Raw genomic sequence first — 27,461 nt, forward strand, 5'->3', positions numbered from 1 at the left:
TATTTCCAATATATACTACTTTGTATGCCGACTTTATTAGACGTCAGAGGTAAATGCAGCTTTCATGCAGCTGGAGGTTACTCCCCCAAAAACACTTCATTTGCTGTATATGGTGAATTTTCTTGTACCTGTTTCTGTAATTCTGCATACATTATTGGTGGTTTCGCCAGGTGAAAATAAAATGGAATATCATGTAGTAATGCCTTTAAATATTTCTTATTGAATATTATCCCTGCTGTGTCAATAAACATGTATGCATCATTTAGTCTTACTCTTTGCAGCCAAAGGACAAATTTCACTCTGACTCCAGATGATGCTTGATTTAATTTTTTATCTGGTGATTATTTACTATGCTCTAATAAGCATTTTCCTAAAATCTATGTGGTAGTTTTACCGTTTTTACAGCATTTGACCAGAGTAGTGGTAGCCATATTGCTAATTATCTTAGCAACAGCATACCCAATACATCTAAAACTTTTTTTTTTTTTTAAATTCAATCTCTGAGTCACTCTTTTTGGCTGCCGGACTATCTTCCCTTCTCATTTTGTGCCTTGTTTCGGGAAGTAGCATTTTTAAATATACATATGGCACTGATTCACCTCAATGATAAATTATTTACTTTTAATTAATTCAATTCCCTGGACTTTAATGGAAAATTTTCATCCATCTTTAAATTTTTCTGTGCAATTATGGGTACACTTATCCATCATGTATCTTTTCAGTCAAAAAGAAATTATGGATGTGCCACAAACTGCAGTTCAATGAATGACCACTTGAAGCTGCCTAAAAAAGTGAGCCAGTCCCTACAAAGCTCCATTTTTTAATGTCCAACTTCACAGCAGAAATACACATTTACAACCCAGTCCAAATCTAACTTTTTGTCTCTATCGCTAATTTCTCTGCTAATTAAAAACTGTATGGGGTAAATTTTCATATAATTTACCCATTTCAATTGTATTAAGGCCTAAAATCATGCATTGATTAAGGTCTTGGACATGTTGATGACACATAGATGGGCACAATCACAAGTTAGTCCGATAATTTTCACATACAAATGGCAGATTTTAACAAAATACACAGTGAAATAATGTTGATACAATTGCCAAGAACATGTAGGCTACAAAGAAATCATTACTGTCTCTTATTTATGTGCACTTACATCATAACATAAAATGAGGAAGACATAAATTCAGTCTGTAGAATTTGACTGCTAAAAGAAGAATGTAGTCAGAAGACGTATCATCTAATTTGGTATTAAAATGGGAATTTATTTGAATGCTAACATAATAAATAATAAACTGCAGAACTCATTTGCTTTAAAATTGCTCATGCATCTAAATGCTATTTTAGAGATGTTTTATTTTCATAGCAGGCGTATTATTATCACTATGTGTGACATTAACAAGTAAACAAATATCAAATTACCGTTTTACTTTGAGCCAGACACTTCATAAATACATTTATTAAAACAAGAGAATTTGAGGCAAGTACAAAGACTGAGGCAAACAACCATTCTTGCAGAAGATTTTTTTTAATTTTCAGCTTATAGTTTGAGGCCAACAATTTGTTTTTACAAAAATAATAAAAAGAAATTAAGTGTTATCTCCATACTGTAGAAAGAGTTGCATGATGAAGCCCTGGGGTTAGCTGGGCAGAGGCATTGCATAAGTAGCAAAAAAGGATATCAACACAAGTAAAAACAACAGATTCAAGTAAAAAGTCATGTAATCATAATGAAGTCACATTAAAGCCTGGTGGCAATTCTTGGAAATTAAGACTCTTGTTGGGTTTTGAACTTTTGGTCAGAGGAATTGAACTAAACCCTTGGGACCTCTAATGAACTCTGTAGTTCTCTTCAGGACATCTGACAACAAAGTGCTCAGTAAGACAGAACTACACTCACCGGCCACTTTATTAGGTACACCTGTGGAATCCTAATATTCTGCCTGTGTCGTGTAAGTTACTGGACACAATAATAGGAACAGTTTTAAATGAAATGCAGTCCAGTACACCATCGCCACCAACAATAATAAACATCAAATAGAATCATCAATTTTTTGACAGTATAAACTGACACCGCAGAAGCTTCATAAAAATACAATTTAAGGCTGCAACGTTGCATTGGACTACATTCCTGGGTGTAACTAATAGAGTTGCCTTAGAAATACAAGCTGGTACTGAAATGTGTGAGAAATTTCACCCAAAGTATAGAAATCTTGATGGTGAGCCTGCAGCATCAGGCATGACATCTTCAGTGGACATACATTTATGAACATGGACAGACAGCTTCTGTTCAGTTCAACTCCCCTGCTCTACATAAAGCCTACATGTATTAATTTACTTTCTTATCGCTGGTGCTATCACTGGCAGCCGTGTCATAATGGCACTTCTCCACGCATCGCCTTGGAAACCATCCCCTTATACGCTCTCCAGCTAAAAGTCGAAATATAAAGAAGACAGTTACACATTTCTTGCAGTGAATTTGAAAACTGAGCAGCAAAAAGCATCTCCTCTCACCTCTCAATTGCTCCTCGCTCAAAACTTTGTCTCCATACATCCACCATCTGAAAAGAAAAGAGCAGTTTTAGGCTCATACATTCACATTAAATCCTTAATCGGCATTTCTGTGGAGGGAAACGTACTTGGTGCCACGAGTGGCCAGGATGGTGTCCCCCTTGCTGAGGGGGATCCTGGGCTCCTCGGTGCAGGGGGTTCTGAAAAAGGTTTGGAGACCTTTGTTGAGAGGGCAGCAAGCTCCATTATAGTCCTCCACTGCCCGGTATTGGACCTGCTGGTCAAGGCAAATGAGACATCTGGTAATTCTACTGCTCGAACCATAATCTCAGCTCAGATAAGATATTTGTATGCGAGTATAAACTCCAAAATGTTTGAAATTTTCAATACATAATATATAGCACAACTCAGTTAGCCATCACATAGCCAGATGCAGTAGGAAAAACAGTGTCCTGAACTAAAAAGATTATTATAATTGTGGCCCACTGGGTTTATGGGTATAGTATATCATTAATAAATGTCAAAATTGGATTTAGTCCTTACTGTCTAACCATAAAACTGCATCCCAGAGACTCTTTTTGAACATCAAGTTTAACTTTTCAAGCATCCTAAAATTCACTGAGAACTGATCTGAGCATTGATCAGATTATAGGCAGACCCATTAGACAACTATGAAAGTGGTTCAAATTATGATATAAGTCATCTGATACACTCAACAAAAATATAAACGCAACACTAAAACTTCTAAAACTTTTTCCACATACACAATATCACCATTTCTCTCAAATATTGTTCACGAATCTGTCTAAATCTGTGATAGTGAGCACTTCTCCTTTGCTGAGATAAGCCATCCCACCTCACAGGTGTGCCATATCAAGACGCTGATTAGACACCATGATTAGTGCACAGGTGTGCTTTAGACTGCCCACAATAAAAGGACACTCTGAAAGGTGCAGGTTTTTTTTTGTTTTTTTTGGGGGGGGGGGTGTCCCACTCCTCTTCAATGGCTGTGTGAAGTTGCTGGATATTGACAGGAACTGGTACACGCTGTCGTATACGCCAATCCAGAGCTTCCCAAACATGCTCAATGGGTGACATGTCGGGTGAGTATGCTGGCCATGCAAGAACTGGGACATTTTCAGCAATATTTGAGAGAAATAATGGTATTGTGTATGTGGAAAAAGTTTTAGATCTTTGAGTTCATCTCATAAAAAATGGGAGCAAAAACAAAAGTGTTGTGTTTATACTTTTGTTGAGTATGAAGGTTAATTAGCGCTTTGTGTTATACTCAACATGCACATCTGCACTAAAATACAACAAGCTGCAGCTAGAACATGCCATCACATTTTGATTTGGAAGGATGGCAATTAATACACATGGACAAAAGTATGAAATATGTCACTCACACAAAAGTCACACACACCCTATCCAGTCCAACCTGAAAATCTAACACCTAAATCAACATCACATGGAAGGCACAATAGGGATTTGCTAGGTACTTACACTTCTTACTCGTTTATCAGCTTTCTGCTTCAGCTGCTCAATCTGTTTGAAAAGAAGCAACATATTTAAGTTCACTATTGTTTAACAGTGTAGTTTTTACCTCAATGTTTAACAGGAAATGTATCAAGAGATGGAGTTATGATGGCAGCCTTTGGATTACAGTGTCTTCCACAAATAAAACTGAATCCATTATTTAACATAGTAAGCAACGTCAGCTCGCAGAAGAAGAACAATAACAAGCAAAACAAAACAGCAACGAATATATCAAACAACTCAACAGATAAACTGAACCTACAGTTAAGGTGTACTGGTGACACTTGGGATGGACTGGCCATTCAAGGCCGTCACCTTTGGGTGTCCCTGACCATGTGAAGACTTGCTTGAAATTCAGCCAGCGGCTGCCGAGGTCGTATGGGAAGATAAAGTCCTCCCCTGTTTGGTAGTGCTGTATTCTGTCTTTGGCCTAGTGAAAAAGAGAAAGAAGATGTTAGTGTGTGTGTGGTATAATCTGCCAACATTTTGTACTTAAAGATGACACTGGAGCTTCTTTTCATTGGTTGACATTTTAATATAAAGAACTATGACTGCCAAAGGGTGGAAACATGTTAATTATAAATCCTATAATATTGTGTACATTCAAAAGCACTTTGAAATCCTACATTATTGTTTTTAGATCCAACAATTAAAAAAAAAAAAGAAAATTACATCACAAACTTTCCTCAAAAACAAAGGCACTGGAAATCAAAGAGACATTCTGACCTTTTCCTCGATCCAGGACTCGATCGAAGTCTTATTTCGAAGGATGACTTTCATCTGAAAAGAACAGACAAGTTCATTAACAGTCAGCTATAAGTCAGTTTGTATTGTCTTGAATAAATAAATGAATTATTGCATCATTAGTTGCTCCTGGATATGCAGCAATAATGTTCCAATTTCAGATATTTGAATTAATGTTTTTTTTGTTACTCTTTTGAAAATCTGGGACATTTTGTTAAGGCAACTATCATTTCAATCACTTTGCTATTTTTTTTTACATTCTCTGACTGTATGAATCTGCCTTTTTTTCTTATTCTTTTATGTTCCATGTCTGCATTAATTTCACCTCATATGCGGCCATTTCTTTGCTACAATGCTCTCAAATAAATCAGAATAAATATGGATATGCCATGTAATTGTAGAACCGTAACATATTTTACTTGTCATACAATTGCTCATATCATTGTATAAATGCATATTAAGCTGATCAGTAGAATTTTGACCTCATGTTTTCCAAACTACTTTTATATTTTACTCAAAACTGAGCTCACATAATGCAAGGTAGAAGCTAAAATGATCAGGACAAATGTCACTTTTCAAGGCCAACACCTTGTGTAAACTACAAACGCCAAATGTAAACCACATGAAAAACCTACCTGTATAAAGAAAAGCATACCAACTGCAATAGTAGTGCCCAGTGCCAAGCCTAAGGCAAAGAGGGTGGCAGCAAAGGCGGGCACGCTGAAGGGCATGAGAGGCTGGAACTGACGCACAGCACTCATGTCAATCTTTACAGTACTCCAGCCAAATGATATCTGCAGTGAGGATGAAGAATACAGCTTGATAAGTGTGGCGAGGCCTCTGACTTGAGCTGTGACACAGGGCCACTAACTACTCACCCTCTCATACAGCTGTGTGTACATGGTCATAATGAAGATAATGGCAGCGTGGGAGCAGCCCAGTGGAGCCAGCAGCAGGAAGCTGGTGAAGTAGGCGTGGTTCGTGTGGCCGCAGCAGTTGTTGATCCAGGGGCAGTGGTGGTCCATCTTCATCACGCACCTGTGGGAGGGGAGGCAGAGGAGGAGAGGAGTGCTGGGGGAATTGACTGGTCGTTTGGGAGGACATAAAGCGACAGGTTCATCAGCAAGCCATGTTGCGTCTTTTTCTTTAAATGAAACAATGAAGATAATCTGAGTGTCAAAGCTCATTTTCCGTGGGCTGAATCATTACATCCCGGTGAAAACATGGACAAAGAGACACACAACAACGATATATTCTATTTCTACTCATGTCAAGCTGCACAGAGACCTGCAAGGGTGGAAATAATATGCACCTCATGTGTACACTATACAACAGCAGAAGAAAAGCACAATCCACCTCTCGTTTACTGTGTTGATGGTAGCTCTGTGATTTGGCAGCCCTCGCACCTCATCTCTGAACTCTTTTCTCTGTATGGGTCACAAGTTCATCTCACACAGGAGAGAGAAGACGTACTCTAGCTTTGGCAGATGTAATTACCTGTTACACTTTCGACAGTGATGGGATCTGGGGGCCTTGTACCCTTGGCACACTCTGCAGTATTGTAGGTACTGGCTATCCTGTTGATTTTCCTGTTTTAGGGTAAAAAGGATAAGTCAGATGTTTCATGTAACTTCACTACAATTGCACTTTTTAAGTCTTGGCTGCCCCAAAACCTTATCTCAGGAAATACCACACACAAAAAAAGGCTCTATCCTTACTGGTTTCCAGCCAAGAGGAATGTATCCAGGTCCAACAAACATGGCATTGAAATAGTTGTAGAGGATGAGGACAGTCCAGTTGATGAGCATGATAAAGTTTATGCTGCCTCCTGTAGTGTCAAGTGGCCAGTACCAGATAATGGAATCCAGGATTGCCATGGTGGAGCATATAGCAATGACAGACAGGGCTATGACTGGACCCCAGTGGCACAATCTCCGAACCTCATGGAGGTTCTCAAACGTCACAAATGTTGACAGGAAGTTCATTTTTTTTTACTGCAAGGTTAGTACTAGTATTTTGGCTGTTGAGTTCCTGAAATATGTTAACCAAGTTTCCAAGTGTTACTTTTCTCCTCTGCTATCTTGCAAAGTCAGCGGTGCAGACGGCGCACATATTTCTTCTCGTCTTCTGAGTACCCAGCAACTGGCCTGCTCTTGAGTCACTGGGGCTTTCTGTGTCCCATTGTTCTTTGCCCTGGCAAAGAGCAGCATCCTCTCCTGCCAATCTTCCAAGCACACTATCCTTGTGACAGACTCAAAGTCCCCATCTGTGAGAAAGAGAAAGTTATAAAACACAGGCAATGCTGACATTTCCAAACATAAGTTTCACTCTTTTTTAGGCAGGTACTGCTGTTAGTTGTATTGGCTGGCACACTACTGTACATGTAGTGACCATTTCCTGAAAAACATATATCAGCACTGACATTGTGAAATAAGACAAATTAATTTAACTAACACATCATGCTACAACTTTTTTTGCAGCTTGATACAAAGATAAAACTTGCATGGTTCTCATTTAATGACTAATCTACAAAAAAATCAGTATGATAAAACATTGTTTGCTGCAGCTGAGGGGTTAACAGATACATAGTTTTTTTTCTTTACTTTATAAAACACGAAATTTGCTGTTATGCAGTCTACACGTGTCCAGGAAAATAAGTGAGGAACAGAAGACAAACAACAAAAAGAAAATTTGGCTGGGAAAAATAGCCCGCAAAGTCAGCTGTATAGAAATATTTCAAAAACAGAAGAGATGGTGTTGACCAAAAACAGATACTTTGTCTGCAGTGTCTTGCAATTGTTGTCACTACACAAGGAAAGATGACTAATTTGTTTGATTATTGAAACTGGCATAACAAAGCTCTGTGTTATGAGAGCAAAGCCAGACCTGAGTGCCTTCCAAAGTCAAAAAACAAAACAATTTCAGATGCCTTCGCTAGTGTTACACCATATAAAGATTCCAAAAGGTTCCAAATGATTCACACTCAAAAACAGTCTTCAAAGAAAAAAAAGAATGATCTTTCAGAGATTTTTTTTTTAACTATCTATACAGATTTACTCCCCTCAAGTGGGATTTCAGTTTGGGAAACAGAAGTCAATCTTCTGCCACCTGTGCTGTGTGGACAGGTGCATTGCTGTGGAGCAATGGCATATCAGCTTGAAGCTTTCCTCTCCTTTTTTTTCTTTCATTTCTTTAAACATTTGCATTTTTATGGACAGTAATATAAGGCTCTATAGCATACAGTTATGTTATTAGTATATCAATTATTGAGTCCAGCCTTCCTTTGGGGTCTGACAACACCCAGTAGCACTAACTACTGATACACTTAGCTAAACAACGCAATAAATCATGCTTTTGAAGGTTATTAGGTCTAGTTTTTGTTGGTACTATTTCACAAAAGTATTGCTTGAACTGTCATTTTGGAATTTGTGGTTTTATACTATGATACTGGCTTACATTCACAACTATTTATCATTATTATTATAATATCACAATGTATGATATATTTCACCCACTCTTATTTCGACTGCATCACGTTATTTTACTTCTTCCTTTGTGGCTATCACTGCCATATTGAAATATTGATCAGGAACATTAAAAAGCATCTATTTTGAACAAGCAGCTTTTTCAGCTAAAGGCTTAAAAGCAAGCACAGTAAACACTACAACTAATAACACAACAATGTGAAAAATGCTGCACAGTACATCATTTTTAGTCAAGTGACCTACTAAACACAAAGCCATAACGTTTCATTTTCTTAACAGTGACTAACTAATTAGCTTGTGGCACCTAGCTTGCTAATTCGCACAACCATAAAAACACTGTGACCTCATATGAAAGCTTTTTTCCCGTTGGATGCACAGGTCAGACAAGTGTGACCAGTATGGTTTTACACCAATTACATAAGTGGTTAACGTTTATCTTTGTCTAAAAATACATGTTTCGGTTTAGCCCCATAGGCACAGCAGTTAGCTAACTAACGTTAGTTAGCTAGCATATCCGCCAAAATCAACAGTACTACCATTTCAGACGGCCACAATGTACAAAGAAACACCGAAACAAAGATATAATAAAGCGTTCTGGTACCCGTAATTGCACAGTTTTTATGAATAGAGAAAAAGGCTGTCACTTTAAATAACAAACCTGGCCACTTCCTCGATTTTTTTTCTCCAATTTTTCCTCTACACAGGGAAGAACCTTCCTCGTGGTGTCCCAATAACTGTTACCCTCAACCACTTGTCGTCCAAGCAGTTTAATACTCAAGCATATAGAGCTTTAAAAATCATTTATGCATTCCCGCTAACCAGCGATAAATGTGAATTGTATTTTCTGTTTACTTATCGAACCCTTTTTAGTACCGGAAAACATAAAAGCAAAATCCAGTTCCTTGTCGGACACATCACACTGCGACTCAAGGAAGGAACTCCATTCGGGGCTTGTTGTTATTATCCTGAGCTAAGTGTCAACCAGAAAGCCAGTTACTTGTCGTAAACTTAACCGGCAGAATGTCTTCAGACTTTGAGGCTTACGAACAAGACTTTGGGACCATTACAGCGGACATAACTAATAAAATTGGGAGAATTCCCAAGTTAAGTGGAGGTAAGAGAGGTATATTTATTAGCCGGAGTCGGTGAGACGGCTAACTAGCTATCAGTTAGCTATCAAGTCAGCTGAGAAGGGGAGCTAACGGTAGCAAGTGAAGGCAACTGTGTCATTTCATTAATTTAACATGTTGTCGGCTGGGAAGATATTTGTCACACTTTATTGGGAAACACTTAGTGTTCTTGCTATATGAAGGAAAGCATCATGTGTTCGTGCCTGACTTATTAGCTTTGTGTAGGTTTGATGGATTTAGCCAGTTTGAAATTGTGTAAGACGAGCTTAGTGTCAAATAACATCCTACGTTTTCTGAATGTTAACATGTGTAAGCGAATCCAGACTAATTCTACTGGCCGTATTTCGAAGAGGACAAAAGATTTAAATCACTTTGATAATAGGTAAATATTGAGTGAAATTACCGAACTACATGGATCGGAAGTAAAGTTGTTGGGATGTCATAGTGATTTTTCCATGAATGGATGTTACAGGAGGAAATTAATTTAGGAATTACCAAGACACAACAGCAGTTTTTGTGTTCTTTCTTTAAAATAACTCCCACTAGATGCTAAAATAGGTTCCATTGTAGGGCTGCATAATAAATGGAAAACACTGACATTGGAATATTTTCCTTTTCTCCTGGTCACATGTACAGTATTGTAATCTGAAAAAAATCTTCAGTGGCTCAATTTGGGAAAAAAATATAACTGTAGATGGATTTGAGCAATTTCCTGTGTGAGTACATTTGTATAGACATGAAAAAAGAATAATAAAAATTGCCTAAAAGGGACTATTGGCTGTATAAAGCCATCCAAAATGATTTGAATGGCATTCAGATCTGGCTTCAGACTCATACAAAGCTTTGTGGTGCTAATTTACATGGTCAAATAAGTCAGTTGTGATGCCCCATATAATGGCAAGAAGTGCAAGACACTGCTGACAGACAGACAACTGTCTTTTTTGGCCATCATCATCCTTTGTATTTAATTTTGCAAACAAATCTTCCATTTCAGTGCTTCTCTCCTATTCCTCGCTCATTTTGTTATGCATATGTGGAACCTGCATGTCAAGAAGGTTAAAAAAATAAATAAAAATTAGTGTTTCAAAGAACCCTTAAATTGTGGCAAATCACATGGAATTATCTTACTGGGCATAAAAAAAACGAGAACTGTTTTTCTGTTTTTTTCCCCCTGTTTTCTTAAGCAGCTAAAGAAGTTGTAACATGATGTGTTTAAGTTGTTTCTCTTAGTTAACATCAATGCTGAAATGATATATTGTGCAGCCCTCACTCCAACCCATCTAAGTGTTCGTATAGAAACTAGATGGAAAGATAAATGATATAGTCCAATATTGTATGCTCAAAACCACTAAAGTTTTCAAGTGTTGTTTTGTAGGATTTGTTTGAATAGAGGATTTTGTCCTCTTATAGTCTCCACATGGATATCATTCATGCGGACAGTTCTGTAGTTATATAGATATTGAACATTGCAGTGTGCACATTGCAGACAAGCAATGTGTTCATTCTCTAAATTATTTTTCATAGTGGCTGTGGGGTGTAGGGAAATCACAAATATTGTGTGATTTTTGGCAAGCGTGAATGCATACATTTCTGAATTTCTTTTCAAGAAAAAACCCAATATATCTCATTTGGATCTTTAAAGATTGTGTTTATCACATTTACAGTCCCTTAAAGAATGCTTTCTATATGTTTGACAACAATTGAATTCCACTCAGAATTAATTTATCCATAGAAATATTAAATGTTTTGGTGTAAATCATTACAAAATGGTGTGCATGCCTGAACCACATAGTATACAATGACCAGTGGACGAGCATAAATGACCTCTAAAAGTTTAAATTTGCTTGAAATAAATACAGTTGAATAGCAGCATCAGTCTCATGATGTAACAGGCATGCCTTGTATATGCTGCTGAGTTGCTAATTGCATTATTTCAAGTTAAAATTTTAATTTGAAATCTATGACTTGTTCAATCGCTAGAATAGGGACAGCAGCGGTGCTCTCTGAACATATGGCAGAGAAGGTGGGATGTGCCACATGCTTCTATACTCAACGGGGACTATTGGCGCAATGCTCAATGTGTCTCAGCAAAAAATACTCTCAGGTTTGGGGATATGCTTGCCTTTTGTATCATTCCATCTCTTTTAATGACATTTTTAAAACCATTTCTGCTCAATAATCTCTGGCTTGCCTACATTTTTATGCCAAAAAAATGTAGCTATTTCTAAAGATATTTGTGAAATTTTAGCTGGACATATTGAATCAATATTTCATAGTTGGAGACTATTTGTTCTACTTGTCAAATGTAGCATTTTTTTAATTGATGAGAGGTCGCAGTAAAAAAAAGAAAAAAGCCTTTTTATCTTTAATAGTTCCTGAGATAGTCATCTAAACATGCCCTCAAATTTCAGTATGTAAAAAAAAAAAAAAGTGCTGAAAGTGCATTGATAGGCAATTAGACAAAAAAGTTCTTACAAAGTATTTCATGTGTTTGATATAGAGCTGAATGCCACATATATCATTTTAAATATCCATATTATAATTAAAGTTTCAAGTAAATCAGGAACTGTCAAGCAGAAGGCTCACGATGGTTTAACATTGAATAACCCTGCTGGTCCTTATCTTTGTTTAGGCTCTAGCCTTGTTCACTCAGCATGCTATCATGGCATATTCCTTTGTCATACTGTGTATTTTACTTTTCCTGCTGTACACCTGTCAAAAACCAAACATCATCACCGGGCCACCATTGTGCCAACATCACTGTTCTCACGAGTGAAGACCTGTTGATATTTACACAGTGTGAAAGCTGTTATGCCGCACAAAAAGTATCTGAGAAATGCAAGTTACTCAATGTCACTGAGTGCCAGTCACAGTTGGATGTCGAGGTAATATAGTCATCTCATTTTTTCAGTTGCTTAAATGTCTAAACAGAAACAGTGAACCAGTCGGAACAGCATAGATCTGCTTCTGTCTAACGCTCAGTTTTCGAATTCAGCTGGTATTTAGCTATGTTTAATGCTTTTTGATTGTCTGAAATTACACAAAGACAAAATGACGTGTAAATACTGTATACATGAGCATTATTGTCACATATCAAACTATACTGTCTAGAATTGTGTCGTCCTCAACTATTTAACTCCTCCTTCCAGTGTCAACTAATAGTTTGTTGTTAGTTTTGTCTGCTTAAAACTGCTTTCAGCCCATACTTGGAACATTTATCTCCTCCTCTGGGCTCACACTTGCTCATTGGCTTTTCAAAGGGCACTGTGTCTCACAAAACCTTGCCTGACTGAATATTTCTCGTTTGGAATTGGCATCTTTGAAGATTCATGGCAACCCAGTCCACAGAGTAATTTCTTATTGCTTCCTCTCGCCATCTGTTGACTGTCAGAGCGAGCCCATATGAATATGTACAAAGCTAGAAAACGCATTACAACTATAAGTGGTTGTTCTATGTTTTCTACCACCAATGGAATAGTTTACAGTTGAATTTCAATTTCCTTCCTACTCATTAAGGTTTTTCTTGTTTACTTCTTTACATTTACTTTCTTAAATCCCTCTAGCTCCTTTTACAAAGCGGCTGCATTATGCTTGTGGTGTGGCACCCCTCTATTTAATATTAATATAGCTCCAGATGATAGCTTTTGCCATTTTTGTTGTTGCACCTCTTAGTTTTATGTGGTATTTTGCATTGCGTTGCTGCTAATTTTCCAAGTCATGTGGTAAAAAATGTCCTTGACTGTCTCCTTTAATAAAACAGTCAAATAAATGTGTGTTTACATTGATTTGTCACCATCCCCTGAAACTTGAGGTTCAAGAAATATTTGAGTAGGAATACATGAATGTAATTGTTTTCACCTTTGAGTGTTCGTAGCAAGAGATTGCTTGTCAATCACTGCCACTCAAATATGTAATATTTTTAAAGTAAAAAAAAAAAAAAAAAAGCCTTACTTCTGTGTACAAAACTTCTCATCCGTCCGTCAGCATGTTGTGGTCTTGGTAAATATCCATACATATTTCACAGCCCTCGAGCTTGGGCCTGAGTTTGAGTAAGAAAGCACCATCTCACCTTTCACTGGATCGCCTCTGGCTGTTTACTGTGTAGGTTGTGAGGTTGGACACAGGTTTTAAAAATGAATTTGAGGGCTGGCAAAAGGTAATACGGGCCCATAGTGCCTGAGAAATGAAGATCTTGGCCGAGCTTTTTTTTTTTTTTTAACGATATTGTTATCCCACAAGTGGTAGCCTTGTGATTTGCTTTTGAGTTTGAAGTTTTGTTGACTTTGTGTTTCAATTATTTAAAGTGCTGTTAATTATTTATGAGGTTAAAGAACTGCTCTGCTCGTGATTCTTAATTTATTTCATTTAATATGTTGTCGGTGAGTTTTGAGAACATATCTATTATGTTATTAATGCAAAAGCACAATATTTGAATTTATTAACGTCAAGATTTTGATTTACTCAAATACTTGAAAATGTCATTAAAATGTCATTGTTTTGTTGTGGCAGACAGTATGCAGATTATGACACATGTCCACCACATTGTAAATCAATGCCAACCTGATGTCTCGTGACCATTTATTTTGTCTCAAACTTGGTTTCCATTTAAAAGAACAAGCAGAATTAAAGATTGTGTACAGTAGGGCTGGACCGGAATATCCGAATATTCGTTCGCTACGGCGGTATCCGGATATTGGGTCTATAGCTACTAAATGTTGTGATATTTTCACTTGACATTGCTTTAACACTGACTTGACTTGTATTCTGTAACTATACCTGAAATGTAAGTTGTTAAACACATTTTTTTTGTGCATTTCAAAGCTTTGGTCTTTGCTTTTTCGCCTCCATTAAGTTATGTAAATGATGTTTTTTGAAAACTTATAATAATACTTGAGCACTAAACAATCCCACCTCACCTCTACATTTCCCATAGTTCACTTTCATGGCACAGCATTAATTTTAGAACAGAGACTGGTTCAGTACACGCACAGAAAGCGGTAAAGCTGCTTCCTTAAATAACTACCGGATGTATTGTAGTTTACATGTTTCCTTGGATCTCTAAGTCCTAATGAGTTTCAATGGGTAATGTGGAAGAGCAGCCATGGGGTGAGGTGTAGAACAGTGCGTTAGTCATTCTGAGTGGGACTCATACTTCTGGCAAGTGAGCAAAGCTGACACCTCCCTTCCCTTTGAGTTGGCATGAGGTGTCTCGCTGCTCCTCAACAGAAACCAACAAAGGCCTCATAGACGCCAATAACTAAGAGACATCAAATGTTGGCTCGTCGTGTGGAGAGAATGTGTAAATATATCTTCAAATGTGTCCTCGTGTGTTGTTTTCTCCCAGTCTCTTTCTTTCTCTCTCCCCCTCTCTTCCCCCGTTGCGGGGGAGTTAGGTTGTTGTCATGAAGCGCTGTTCCTCCGTCGGCTGATCAATATGTTGCTGTTTTTTTTCCCTTTCAGAGGAGAAGACACAGCTGGTTCTAAATGTCGACAAACAGCTTGAAGAAGTCAGAGAGTTGGTACGTCTTTGATCAGTAATTTTCTCCTCTTCCCATTTCCTAAATAATGAATTTTGTGGAAAGAGGGAGGGGACAATTTTCACTGGCACCAGACAACAGCACCTGTATTATCCTGGTGGTGACATGACATGCAGACACACACACACTTCACAGGGCGGAAAGGAGGCTTCCTTCTCATATGATTACTTTCCAGTAATCTGCTTTTAAGTGACACCCCTATGACACATTTCAAGCCATTATCTTGAGGTGGGAGTCTTCATGTTGCTGTTTAAAAATGAGCAAAGTCACCTGACAGAGACAAATTGTTGTTGCAGTTGTCTTGTTATGCCATAGTGATTAGTTTCCTCCCAATCTGCCACAGAGAGACCTGTCTACCCATGCATCAAATGTACTTCTACTTCATTCACCGCGACATTGGTGGGCCTCTGCATGTCATTGCAATGAAGGGGCCCTCTTATTTGATTGTGTATTTATTTGCAGAACAGCCTTGCTCTGTTGTAACTTTTATCACATCTGAGTGACGTGAGCAGGAGGCATTTTATTTTTGCAATCAGCACTGGAACATATTAAACTTAATGCTGCTGAAGTTACTAATTTTAAAAGTTTTCAAACTTTAATGTTTGCAGAGTTGTCAGAATTTCTATCTTGAGCATGTATGACAACTTTTTTTTTATGCAGCATTTACAGAAAGATAAGAGAAATGCGATCATTATAGAATAGTGAGGCCTGGATTTTCAGGCACCTATTCACTGACAGCTGTGAAAATGATCGGAATTCAAACATGTACATATCACCAGGTTAGTACTGTAACTTTAGGATATAAATTCCTATCACGATGAACTCTAAAGCTGTTGGGCTTGCAATTTTTTTAATATTTCAATTAGTTGAAGGTTAGCCTGACGGAACATTTGGAATGTTTTGATATTAAATTAACCAGATTTTGTGGGTTTTAGCTGGAGCAGATGGACCTGGAAGTGCGAGAGATTCCCATCCAGAGCCGAGCCATGTACAACAGCAGACTGAAGAGCTACAAGCAGGAGATGGAGAAGCTCGAGAAGGACTTTGTAAGTTCACAAACGTAGACATTCTCACTAATTATTATTGAAACATTAGAATATAGCCAATATAGTTTATGAGCAAATGTTATCGAGTTTAAATCCTAGTATTCACTACTAATGTAAAATGATTCCAAAAATGTCAGCATGTTCTCAAAAATACATATGCATGCATAATTAAAAGTTGTCACATTAAATCCCTTGCGGTCTGCACATGGCATAGTTTGCACTCTCACCCAAACTCTTTCTCGCTCACAAACAGTTATACTCTGAAGCTCAGTGGTGCATCCACAGAGGTTAATTCGGAGTTCATATTTGAACTTGCAAGCGATGCCCATTGAGAACAGGTTGTGTGTGTTTGTGTTGTTGGCTGCAGAATCTGGCCTTGTTTAGTAATTCATAAATCACTGTAAGTCTCGACTTGATTTCTAGCCTCTATCAAAGCTTAATGAACAGTCCAGTCTTTTGGGTAACTTGCTTTTAGTCCACATTGTTGGCTACCAGTACTGCTCAAGGTACTTCACTTAATCAATAATATTTCAGAAATAAGCAATTATCCTGTGCAAATGAATTGGATGTGTTTTTACCTTTCACTTCAGCGTCTTTTGAATAATTCTTACAAGCTGTAGAAGCATTTTTACATGATAGCTGTGTTGTAATCTTTACCACGCAAAAATATGCATCTTTAATGATACCTTTCGTTACTGGGGGTTGTTGTTGTTGTTGTCAGTTTTGTTGTGGTGGTGCTTCTTACAACAGCAACAGTAAACCCATGGTGTAAATGCAGCTGACCTTGAGCTCGAGAGCACACGTGTCCCTCCACAAATCAAACTTGATGCGATTTAAATCCACAACTTGAGAATGGGTTGGAAAAACACACACTGGGTTGGATATTTAAGAGCTTATAAATGAATTCAGAGGAGGCTGGCCTGGGATAGGTGCTGCATTTAACCTTGCGGTGCAAACTTTTGCCATGTTTGGATTTTGGCAAAGTAATCAGCAAACTTTTCTAACCTTGAGATGAATTAAAGGTATAGTTTTTTCCCTCTCAAAACTTTTATTCCATTCTATCGAGGATTTGTTGTTGGTTTGCTGATGTTTAATGGAAAGCACGGCTGCAAGACTGATCATTAAAGATGCACAATTTTGCAATGCTTGAAATACGTCAGAATTGCAAGTATAAAATGTTCTGTGTCTTAAAAAATGGAAAGTTCATTTATTTATATAAAGAAACTAGATATTTAGGTAATGCTCAGTCCTTCTGACCATTCCCTAATTTAATGTTGCAATAAATATTGATTGAGAACACATCCGCATCTTATAACTTCATACTACCACATCCCATCCTGGGGGCTGTGGGCATGCACCTACCACTGATGGACAAAAATAACCTAAATTAAAATCTGCTGTTTGTTCACCCTACTCATTGTCTTAATGATTGCTTAGCATCTAATATCGTTCATCAGAAGATTTAGAAAAAATCTGCGCTGAATTAAATGTGAGAATACAAAAACGCCCCTTCAAATCTCTCACTTCTCCAGTTGTACAACAAATAAGTAAACACGCATAAACAGCCCATTTGGATGGAGCTATCATGCGCTAGTGATCTGTGAACACACCACTGATATGTGCTAACTGAGATCACAGAGGAGATCTCTGTGCCAAGACAGTTTGCTTTCCTCACCATAGGCATTTAATTGGCTGCCGATTAATCTTTAACTTTTCTTCTCCCCACACTTACCGTGCTTAATCATCAAGCAGTTAACGCCTGCTGTGGCTGATATTGGTCCTAATTTTCATTTTTATTTATTTTTTATTCCTGTCTTAGCTGCATTTATAGAGAGTTTTTTTAAATTTATTTTTCCAAACCGGAGAAAGTCAGAATTCCTTAATGCTGCATTAAAATGCTAAAAATGAGAATGTGATTACGTGTGATTTCCTATTTGCATCACACTTCAGTCATATGTGTCAAGGCCTACAGTGGTAAAATGCAAAGCATAAGGCAGCAGTCGGGTAGTCCGAGTGCACAGAGAATAAAAGAATACCGTCTTGCTTCTGACTGTGACTCCCCAGTTTGACAGTAATTTTCAGTTTTACACCTCTGTGTGTGGTTCGGTCAAGATCGGTGTACATTTAAAGCAGGATCACCCACCTCACAGAGTTACATCTAGTCTATCTCGTCTCCTGTAAATCTGATGCAAGTGCTCACAGGGCAAGAACTTCAGCCCCCTCAGATGTGCCTCAGATGTGCCAAATGCTATAGCCGAGCTCAGCCTCTCACTTCCTGCAGGCCCAGGGAGGACATGACACTCTGCTCGAAAGGCGTCTAGTGGAAAAAAGGCAATCTCCTTTCTTTTTAATGTAAAAAGCTCCGGCTTTGTTGTGCTTTCCGTGGATATCAAGGCCTTTTCCACTCCCTCACTGCCCGATCTCCCTCCCCTACACCCCACCCCCTACTGGCCTCCCACGGGTGTCTCCCCCCTTAACCTGCTCTCTCATCCTCTCATTCACCCGTGGTTTGAAGTATTCCTACCACCGGTGTGCCAGCTTGAGACCTCATTCCTGCTCCTTTCCAGACAGGGCCTGAGTCGACCTCAGTAACCCAGCCATTTCATCCAGGAAGACAACTTATCAAACGGGCATCCCAAAGGTGTATATGTGAGACGCAGCTTTGTTGGCTTGGCTGACAGCTTCATTGTGATAATAGAGGGGACCGTGGGGTCTTAAGGGTGCTGGGCCATGACAACAAGCATTGCAGCAGGCAGAGGGATTGCCATCCTGACCAAAACGGGGGGAAAAAGTAAACCAGAGAGTGAAAAAAATTAAAAACGAACAGTGAAAATCCTATTTGATGGGGTCGGCTTGGTCGAATCAGAAGAAGCAGAGTGGCGTGGCTCTTAGCAGCAGCTTTGATCAGAGAGAGAAGAGGCCTAACCTAAGCTTAATTTAATGAAATCTATTGGGTAAACAGAGCCACAGTTTTCAAAGGGGTATGTTAGGTTTGTCCCAGCAGGCAAGGTTGGGACCCGCTGACATCTACAGTGTTTCACAAAACACAATCCAGCTTTGAGGATGTGAACTCAAATTATGCATCATGTTAATTGTAATGCCTCTGACTTGGGCATGATTAGAAGCTGTCATAGTGAACACTGGCTGAAGGATTTAAAAATGATTTGTTTAGTCAAGTGTATTTTTTTGTGGTCGCGTTGTGATGTCTGTGCTCAGATGGATTAATTAATAAAACTGAATGGACTGATTTAAGTCCAGCACCATTCAGTGTACCGATAGTTGACATTGATTTCAGTTTTGTCTTGAGTGGTTTTAGATGTAATGTATTGCAACGATTAAATGAGCAACTGAATTCATGGTTTCTCAGTTTTAAGCAACACCCCAAATTCCAGTTTGTCATTTGAGGATAAGAAAATAATTACAAACGACAACATTTGTAACTTCATGTTGTAGCCTCCAAACATTATATCACTGGTTAGAGCAGAATTTTAAATATCTTTGTCTGACCTTCTGGTTAGTTTATTGCATAGTTTTCATTAGAAATGTTGGTCTCAAATCAAAAAAGCATATCTTATGGGTAATTTTTCCACAGAGACTCCAAAGTTTTAAAGTGTCTTATCATGCTTCTAAAACCTGTATGGTCTCTTAATTGCTTTTTTACAGATGATACAGTGTGTTGCTTTTACCTAGACCATCAGTTTGCCTCCTGTTTTGCACCAGCCGTGGTTGTTCATCTCTTTCTGCAGCAGATGGCGGTTATTGCTCTAAGAATTTTCTTTACTTAAGGTCCATGACAAGGACAATATTGGGCACATTTACCATTACTTTGCTTTTCTGATGTATAAGTTAGACTGGCTATGATAAATCCTCCTTTATTACTATGCTGACCTCTACTTTACACTTGTAAGAGAGATTCAGAATAGCGCTACCGAAAATGTCCTGTGGTGAAATGTCTTATAGTCGTCTGAACTTCCAGATTCATGCATATTCTTTACTTTCTCTTTGCCCAGTCATGCTCTGAAAGTAAATTTAAAGAAGCAAAACAAAATATGAATGATAGTAGAATGTTTTTTGAAATGGTATGGGCAAGTATTTCACACTCGCCTCTCAGTTGCTCTTTCTGACAAGTGTTGCTGCTAATATTTTACCTCTTTACTTTGTATATAAGGAGATAAGTTACAATTGTCTCTTTTATTTATTTTTAGAAATTCATAGGAAGAGCACTTCTAGTCCAAATGTTAGAGGGCTAAAAATGTAATTACTAGTCCTTAAATGTCAAGATGATGGTTTTATTGTTGAATGCTTCACACTTTTCTGTCATTAGGTGGAAATGAAATGCTTCGAATGGTCAAGGCAGTTTTGTTGATGGCATGAGAGTCATTGTGTAATGTTTTTTTTGTACAGTGCAACAGGATTAATTTTCCTTAGATCAACCCCACTGTGGTATTTGAGTAGAATGCTATTGTCTCGACTTGTCATAATACGCATATTGTTCCATCAAGGACCAGGAGAGATGTCATTCATTGCCACACATCAGTGTTCCTTTGAAACACATACACCTGGCCTTTATGTGACATCTGTGAATATGTATTACACAGTAAATAGTGCCAGCTTATTACAAGATGTGAAAAATGTGTCAATTGTTTTTATTCACCTGAAGCACAGTCCTTAACTTCAAAACAGGCTTTTTCAGTTGGATTTGAAATAATGACTGAAGAATTTTATCCTTTCTTACTCAGTCCTGGCTTCATTTTTTCCATTACAGATCCCGATAGAATTGTGAGGCCAACTGTCACAGGGATGCAACTATCCCTGCCTAATTTCCAGTTGTCTATTGGGGTATTGTTTGGAGCTTCAGTCATGGTCAAGTAGGATGTCTGGACTGCCGTTTCCTTTAATAAAAGCCTTTAGATGGAATGCCTCCTAGTGTTCGCCCAGGGAGATAATTAATGCATTTCCAAAGAGTCAGCCAACCTTGAAATATTGAACAGTTTATTTGCCAGGTACACTGAGGTGAATGGAATGAAAAAGCTTTTTTGTACTGAATACTTTTTCCTCTATATATCAGTTTCATAAGTGGTTACCGGTGACCTTATTGAGGTAACTAGAAATGTAGCTCTCAGTCAGGGCAGTCCTTAAGTGCTGCTTTTAATGAATTGGCACGGTGGACCTTTTGTGCTGGCGAAAACTTTTAAATTTGGAAAATGGTTTAATTAAAATGTGGAAATACAAATCGAAAGATCATTTAATGATCAAATTGGATGCATCAAATGTGAAGATACCTCTGATGAGACCAAATTGAGTTGTTTTAGAAGAACTAATGAATGACTCTTGACTCGACCACACACCGCTCAGCTGCATGTTTGAGTTACCAGTAAGAATTTGTTATCACAAGTTTTCCATGAGCCTCTTTTTCTGGTTCCAAACCCCAGAGCTATTTGTTGCCTCTTAAAGTGCGGGTCATCTGCAAGCTGTTCGTATACTGGCAATGAATTAACATATTTTTAAGTTTGTTTTTTCTTTTTGAAATGCCATAGGGTTTTGTCTCAGTGTGAATGGTTTCTGCTCTAGGTTAGAGTTCACTGTTTGAACTGTGCATTTCGATTGCACCCCCAAGTAGAACCAAGCTAAGAGATGAATATGAGCGCTCTTTTCAGTTGTTTATTATGTTGGTGTTGTTTTTTTAATTAGTGATCATGGACATTTCAAGGTTGTGGAGACTATCCAACTTTAGCTGATTGTGGTAATAAACTCATTATGTTTGGCACAATTAGAAATCTCAACAGAGAAAGAAGAGTTTGCAAAGTCATTTATCAGAAAGTTGTGTGTTTGTCTTAAGAAGCTCTGACATCATAAGTGTAGAATTTTTTAACGCCAGATGCTGATAATTATGTTGAGATTTAAGTTGTGAAGGGAGATTTTCGGAACCAGTGTGCTTCCCACGCTAACCGCGCTAGTAGTGATTATATATTAACGTTGTTGTAATCCATCTTGAAGGGTTCTTGTTGTTTGCCCCCTGTCCTCGTTATGGCGACTCCTGCAAGCAACAACATGACAGACCAACATTAGTTGGATGTTAGACACTTTAAATCGCCTTAGGTTGCCTTGGCTTACTTGTTCTTATTAAACACAGAGGAGTAAAGGCAGATTGACTCTTTTCATGGTTTGTTGCTTAACAACCCATCAACAAGACCAAAGTCTAATCACTCATAACCAGTTATAAAAGGACTCCCTCAACTGACAGGGATTTTTCTCCTATATTTCCTCTGTGCTGAGTGCAGATTTAAGATGTAAGCAAATAGATCTTCTTCTCTACTTATGAATTATGACTTTCATTTGGAAGTCGTTGTGCACAGTATGTCTTCCTCAAGCCCTTTTGTGGATTTGTGGCATGGGCGGCTTTTCCATGTCCTCTTTATGGACACCAAGATAGGATTCATTTGTGGATTAGCCTTTTGTCACTCATGTTGAAACCATTTTTTTTCTCTGGGGTTTGATGGTGTAATGGCAGTGGTGGGTCAACTCTGGGTTGAAGGACAGTGTCACAAGAAGGACAAAAGGATGCGTTGTCTGAAAGTCTCAGGCTTATATCTGATTAGTGAGAAAAGTGTGACACATGAATCAGAATGTTGCATTTGCAGTTATTTGTATTTGTAACTTTTTATGTAAATGGATCTTGTTTTACATGTATGTTTAATACAAGATGTGTATTCTGACAAGGAAACAGTCATTCTTTGTCATAAACTACCATTCAAAAGTTTGGGATCACTTAGAAATGTCCATATTTTTGAAAGAAAAGCAGCTCTTTTTCAATGAAGATAGCATTAAATTAATCAGAAATGCACTGTAGTCATTGTTAATGTGGTGAATTCTAGCTGGAAATGATTTTTTTTATTTTTTATTTTTTTACTGGAATATCTCCATATTTTTTTTTTTTATTTTTTTACTGGAATATCTCCATAGGGGTCCAGAGGAACATTTCCAGCAACCATCACTCCTGTGTTCTAATGCTACATTGTGTTAGCTAATGGTGTTGAAAGGCTAATTGATGATTAGAAAACCCTTGTGCAATTATGTTAGCATGCGAATAAATGTGTGAGTATTCAAGGAGCATGTGAAATTGTCTGGGTGACCCCAAACTTTTGAACGGTAGTGTAAGTAGAGAATATTCATCAATAATTAATTGTGATAATAATTTGATTCCATGTGGAAATATTGTTGATCGGTCTGTCTTTCAAGCTGAAAATGTCCCTTTGGGCAAGAAAAAAAAAGTGTGGCACGATCATTAGCATTAATTCTACTTTTGTACAATTCTGTTGTCTACTGCTACTAAAATAATCATATATTCAAATGAATAACTAAAAAAATTGTACGTTTGTAGTACTGGCGAGAAGATTTACAGAGATTAGACTAAAGTGATGCTATGAATTCAGCGGTATACTTCATTTTTACTAAGCTTACAATTAAAGTTATAGGTACACAATTATCACAAAGAAGTTTGCTAAATGTTTTATAGGTATGGTAATCTGAGTATCCCAGACATAGACTCGGGAATACAATTTGGGTTCATTGGCGTCACTGTCATGAGTTTTGTGGTCATTAACAGGATGGGTTCTTGTCAGGACTCGACTCAGAGAAATCACACAGCCCGTAATTTGTAAGCAGATCACCCTCCTTCTTCCTCTGCGTCTCTTTATGTTAACTCTTGTCTGTATGGAGCGTGGGGTATCTGCATTATGCCTGGAGCACAGGATTTGTTGGCAGTGTGCAAATTCGGCCGTTTATCCTTCCACGCGATCGTTTCCTCTCCCGCTTATCTCTCCTGGCCCCTCCAAAGTCACCGTACTTCCACACACACTGACAGCGATCAGTATAGCTTTTCAGACGCCTTGTCTGGCTGAGTCTGCAAGAAGCGAAGGCCCTCCCAGGTCCCCTCACTGTCCTCGGGGCTTGTTGTGATTGAGTGACTGGAGTGAGTGGGGGCCAAAGATAATAGGGGGGGAAATATAAAGACATGGGGCGATGATATGATAACACCCCCTTGCTCCTCCTCCCCCTCCTCCCTGTCTTTACTCCCCTTTCCACCTCCCCTTCACTTTTCTTTCTGTTCTTCTTTCTGTCCTACCCCCGGTTTTCGTGCACCGAGCCTGTCCCACGCAGCAGTGTAAACCAGAAGTGACATGTGACACCCACTCCCCAGTGATGTGCTGACAAGCGGGTACTAGAATAGGTGACAATGTTTTCTTTTTTTGCTAGACTGGCTTAAGTATGGTGAAGGGATTCATGAAGTATTTATGAAATATATTATGAATCATTGGGTCTGTGTTTTTCTCTGTATTTAGGCAGTGGCATTTGCTTTTTAATAAGTAAGCCTCAGAGAAGGCAAGACTGAGGAAAAGGGGTAAATAGAGGAAGAGCTCTTTACATTTCGTCTGTTGCTGGTGTTTCTTTATAGTTAAAGTTCCATGTTTACACATGTTTTAACCCCTGCTCGCAGCCCCTTCACACAAACGCGCACACACGCACCAACACAATTAAACTTAGTTTCTTCCTCTCATCCTAAGTGTTTCTAATGAGGGAGCGTGCCAGAAAGAAAGGGAAAGCATTTTTGCTCTCAGCGACCAACAATTTTGCCTTTTCTCGGGTGTTTTTGAAGCCTGCAGTGGAATCTGGCTGTGGCCTTGATCAGAATTACATTGTGGAAGATGAATTAAGGGTTTTTTTCAATTATCCCAGAGGTTGGCCAGCATTAGAGCATCAGCTTACTCCTGCAGTGAGACTAAACTCTTTAGTTTTGTTCCCCTCATCACCATAGAGCACTTGTTTGTTCTCTGTTGTCGAGCTTTTTGTATGTTTTTTGCCTTTGTATATTTTTATTCTGAAATTATCCATTTCACATAAAACATTTTCCCAGTGGAAAAAAAATCTGTTGGTTGTTTAAAAAACAATCAAATTATCAAATTGCTCATTTAATTTATGTTATTTTTATGGCATTTCCTTTGCAGTGCTTTCTTTATATTTCTGCACTTTTATCTTTTGACAAATGAACACAAATTGTTTTTGCTAATTACTCAACTCCGCTGGTGATTGCACTGATGAATATAACATGTTATTTTCTGTACCTTTATGATTTTGCAGAGGTGTGCGCACGTCTTCTCTGAAGCTCTCAGTTATTTTTCATAATTTCTGAAGCACTGTTGTGAATTCCAGTACAGAAGCTGCAGACTCCCAGGAAACTGGTGAGTGTATTGGGAAGTTCAGGAGGGCACATGTTGGAAGAGCTTTGGAAGGGGGCCTTACTGGCCTCATCAGCATTTGAATGTGTTCTGGCTAGTGAAATAACAAAGTATACATAAATATATAGAGATAATGATCTGGCTAAGTCCCTATGTGTGCTGCTGTATTCTTATGCTAATGAGCGAGCTATTCAGCACCAACAATGGTCACATTACAAGAAAAGCCAAAGCACTGAAGGAGATAGTCTTCTGTGTGCATGTCCACTGAGGGACGCGCACATGCTCATGCTCAGCAGGCCCGACTCCTCTCCCTTTGTGTCTAGGTTTTTTTTTTATTTTTTTTATTACATTTTTCAATTTTAGATAACACTCCAAGAATAGACATCAAACAAAAATGAATCATAAATCGAGGTCAGGAGTGAGCCTCTTTCCAAAGCAGAGAAAGGGTTAAAAGTGAAGGTATCTTTAAAAAAGATGGGAAGACTGATAGGAGAGGAGCTCTTCTCAGCAGAGGGTTCAGTGAACCATATGTAGGTGCCCACAGGCTAATGGGCCGGTTGGTCCCTGGCTTGCCAGGTATCCTGTATGCACGTCTCCTACCCCCCCAACACACAGACACACTCTCTCTCTCCTCGTCATCCTCCAGCACCCACCTCTCCCACCCCTCCCACCTTCACTCTGTGAAAATACCTCCTCCACTTTCCTCTAATCTCACCTTTTTCTCTGGTGCTGACCCGGGGAGGCCCACTTTATTCCCCACTGCACGCCAGAAGCCAGCGTTGTGATCGGAGCCCGGGCCCTTGCGCTGGTTCCCCTCTCCTCTCCTCTCTCCTTGCCCTGGCTGCCCGCCTCCCCGACGGCTCTGCTCTATTGATTTACTCCTCCAACCAATGCTGTCTGTCTCTGTTTTGCACCACCAGCACCTAGGTCCCTCATCTCTCTAACCCTCCCTCTTTCCTCATTTTCTCTCGCTCTCTTCTTTTCATACTTTCTGTCTTTCTTTCTTTCTGTCCCCTCCTACACAACCATGGGCAAGGGAAGAAAAAAAACCTGACAGAACAAGAAAGAAGGAGGGAACGAGAGATGGAAGGATGGGAGTATGGGAGGGGAAATGGGGCCTTTGATTTTTCATTAGAAGCACCTTCATATTTTAATATTGGGTTTAATCGGGCCCTCGTGCCTTAAAGAAATAACCACTGAGAGATGATCCCTCGGCCTTCAAAAATATATGGTGCTTCTTCAATCAAAGCCCTCCTTGAATTTGCTCTTTTGTTTGGACTTGCAATCCTTCTCCCCCCTCCTCTCTTCTCTTCTCTTGCTGTCTCGTGGCCTCTCACTTTGTGGTTACAGTCGTTATGCTTATTGACTGATCTTGGCTGTACTTAGCAATAGAAATGACTTTGACAGGGAAATACACCACTGGTATCACAGAGGTATAAGCATGAAAGGCCGCTTCCGCCGGCAAACGGTTTGGTATTTCCCCCAGAGATAAAATCCTGTTCACTTGTGGGATAATATAAGAAATGGATTGATTTAGTGACACATGTTAAAACAGGAATTAGCATCATGTTTTTATTTTTGTTGAATTAAACTAGTGAAAGGAAGTTTTTTCACAGTTGTCTCTGACCGTGTCAGGGTCTTTTTTTAGAGATTTTTTTTGAGGCTGATATACTCTGTCACCCAAAATAAAGTCTCCTCACCTCACTCTTGCTTAGATATGTCGCAGGCTCATTTTTTACCTCGCCGTGGTTGATCATTCACCTTTATTTGTGTTTTCGACAATCGCTTCTGCGAGGCTCCTTGAGGTATTCCATGGAAGTGGAACACAATGCACTGTGCGTAGAAGCCACCAAAGCACCAACCTGTGAGCTAATGAGAGGCCCCATGCTGTTATCTAAGGCTCCGGCTTCTCTACCACTGCTGCACTTCTATTAGGGGAAAGAACACACACCGGGCTACCGTTCACATATGTCGCGTGTGTACGTTCTCTAAAGGAGGTTTCCCTAGGATGCAAAGGTTCAGAGAAGCCTCCATCTTACATACAGTAGCCCTCATGTATGCGTACGCGCTCACACTAACGCACAACAGACAGAAGTGAAGGATTCAATGGCACCAAAGACCACAATAAAACAAAGGCACAAATGACACCCTCCTGTGACAATCCCAACTGTAGCTGCTTCCCTTTGTCTGATAATATAACAAATGTATTAAAAAAGAGCACTTAATTGAACAA

The 27,461-nt window shown here is 38.8% G+C and overlaps 2 protein-coding genes across 7 annotated transcripts in view; one reads left to right on the forward strand and one right to left on the reverse strand.

Moving 5' to 3' along the window:
- Window positions 1–1,244: 1,244 nt before the first annotated feature.
- On the reverse strand, window positions 1,245–9,143 carry zdhhc6 (zinc finger DHHC-type palmitoyltransferase 6). Of its 3 annotated transcripts, none has more exons than XM_022191746.2 (11): window positions 8,938–9,143; window positions 6,513–7,060; window positions 6,292–6,383; window positions 5,673–5,832; window positions 5,430–5,588; window positions 4,777–4,830; window positions 4,313–4,480; window positions 4,018–4,059; window positions 2,643–2,788; window positions 2,518–2,564; window positions 1,245–2,433 (listed from the first exon to the last, which is right to left on the reverse strand). In XM_022191746.2, the coding sequence occupies exons 2-11, from the start codon at window positions 6,777–6,779 to the stop codon at window positions 2,333–2,335; spliced, it is 1,236 nt and encodes a 411-aa protein (XP_022047438.1). In that variant the 5' UTR covers window positions 6,780–7,060; window positions 8,938–9,143; the 3' UTR covers window positions 1,245–2,332. The 3 variants fall into 3 exon arrangements, with proteins under 3 accessions (XP_022047438.1, XP_022047436.1, XP_022047437.1); XM_022191744.2 differs by having other exon boundaries at window positions 2,643–2,791; window positions 8,938–9,141; XM_022191745.2 differs by having other exon boundaries at window positions 2,643–2,791; window positions 8,881–8,945.
- Window positions 9,144–9,198: 55 nt separating this feature from the next.
- vti1a (vesicle transport through interaction with t-SNAREs 1A) overlaps window positions 9,199–27,461 on the forward strand; it is a 119,717-nt gene continuing 101,454 nt past the window's right edge. For 2 of the 4 annotated variants that reach the window (XM_022191750.2, XM_022191749.2), the window contains exons 1-3: window positions 9,200–9,393; window positions 14,870–14,928; window positions 15,882–15,992. In XM_022191750.2, the coding sequence (XP_022047442.1) occupies window positions 9,300–9,393; window positions 14,870–14,928; window positions 15,882–15,992 (264 nt within the window). In that variant the 5' untranslated portion in view covers window positions 9,200–9,299. Of the gene's footprint in view, window positions 9,394–14,869; window positions 14,929–15,881; window positions 15,993–27,461 lie in introns of all 4 variants that reach the window. The other 2 variants (XM_022191751.2, XM_022191747.2) reach the window with 2 other exon arrangements.

This window comes from Acanthochromis polyacanthus, chromosome 19 (assembly GCF_021347895.1).
Source record: "Acanthochromis polyacanthus isolate Apoly-LR-REF ecotype Palm Island chromosome 19, KAUST_Apoly_ChrSc, whole genome shotgun sequence".
NCBI lineage: Eukaryota > Metazoa > Chordata > Actinopteri > Pomacentridae > Acanthochromis > Acanthochromis polyacanthus.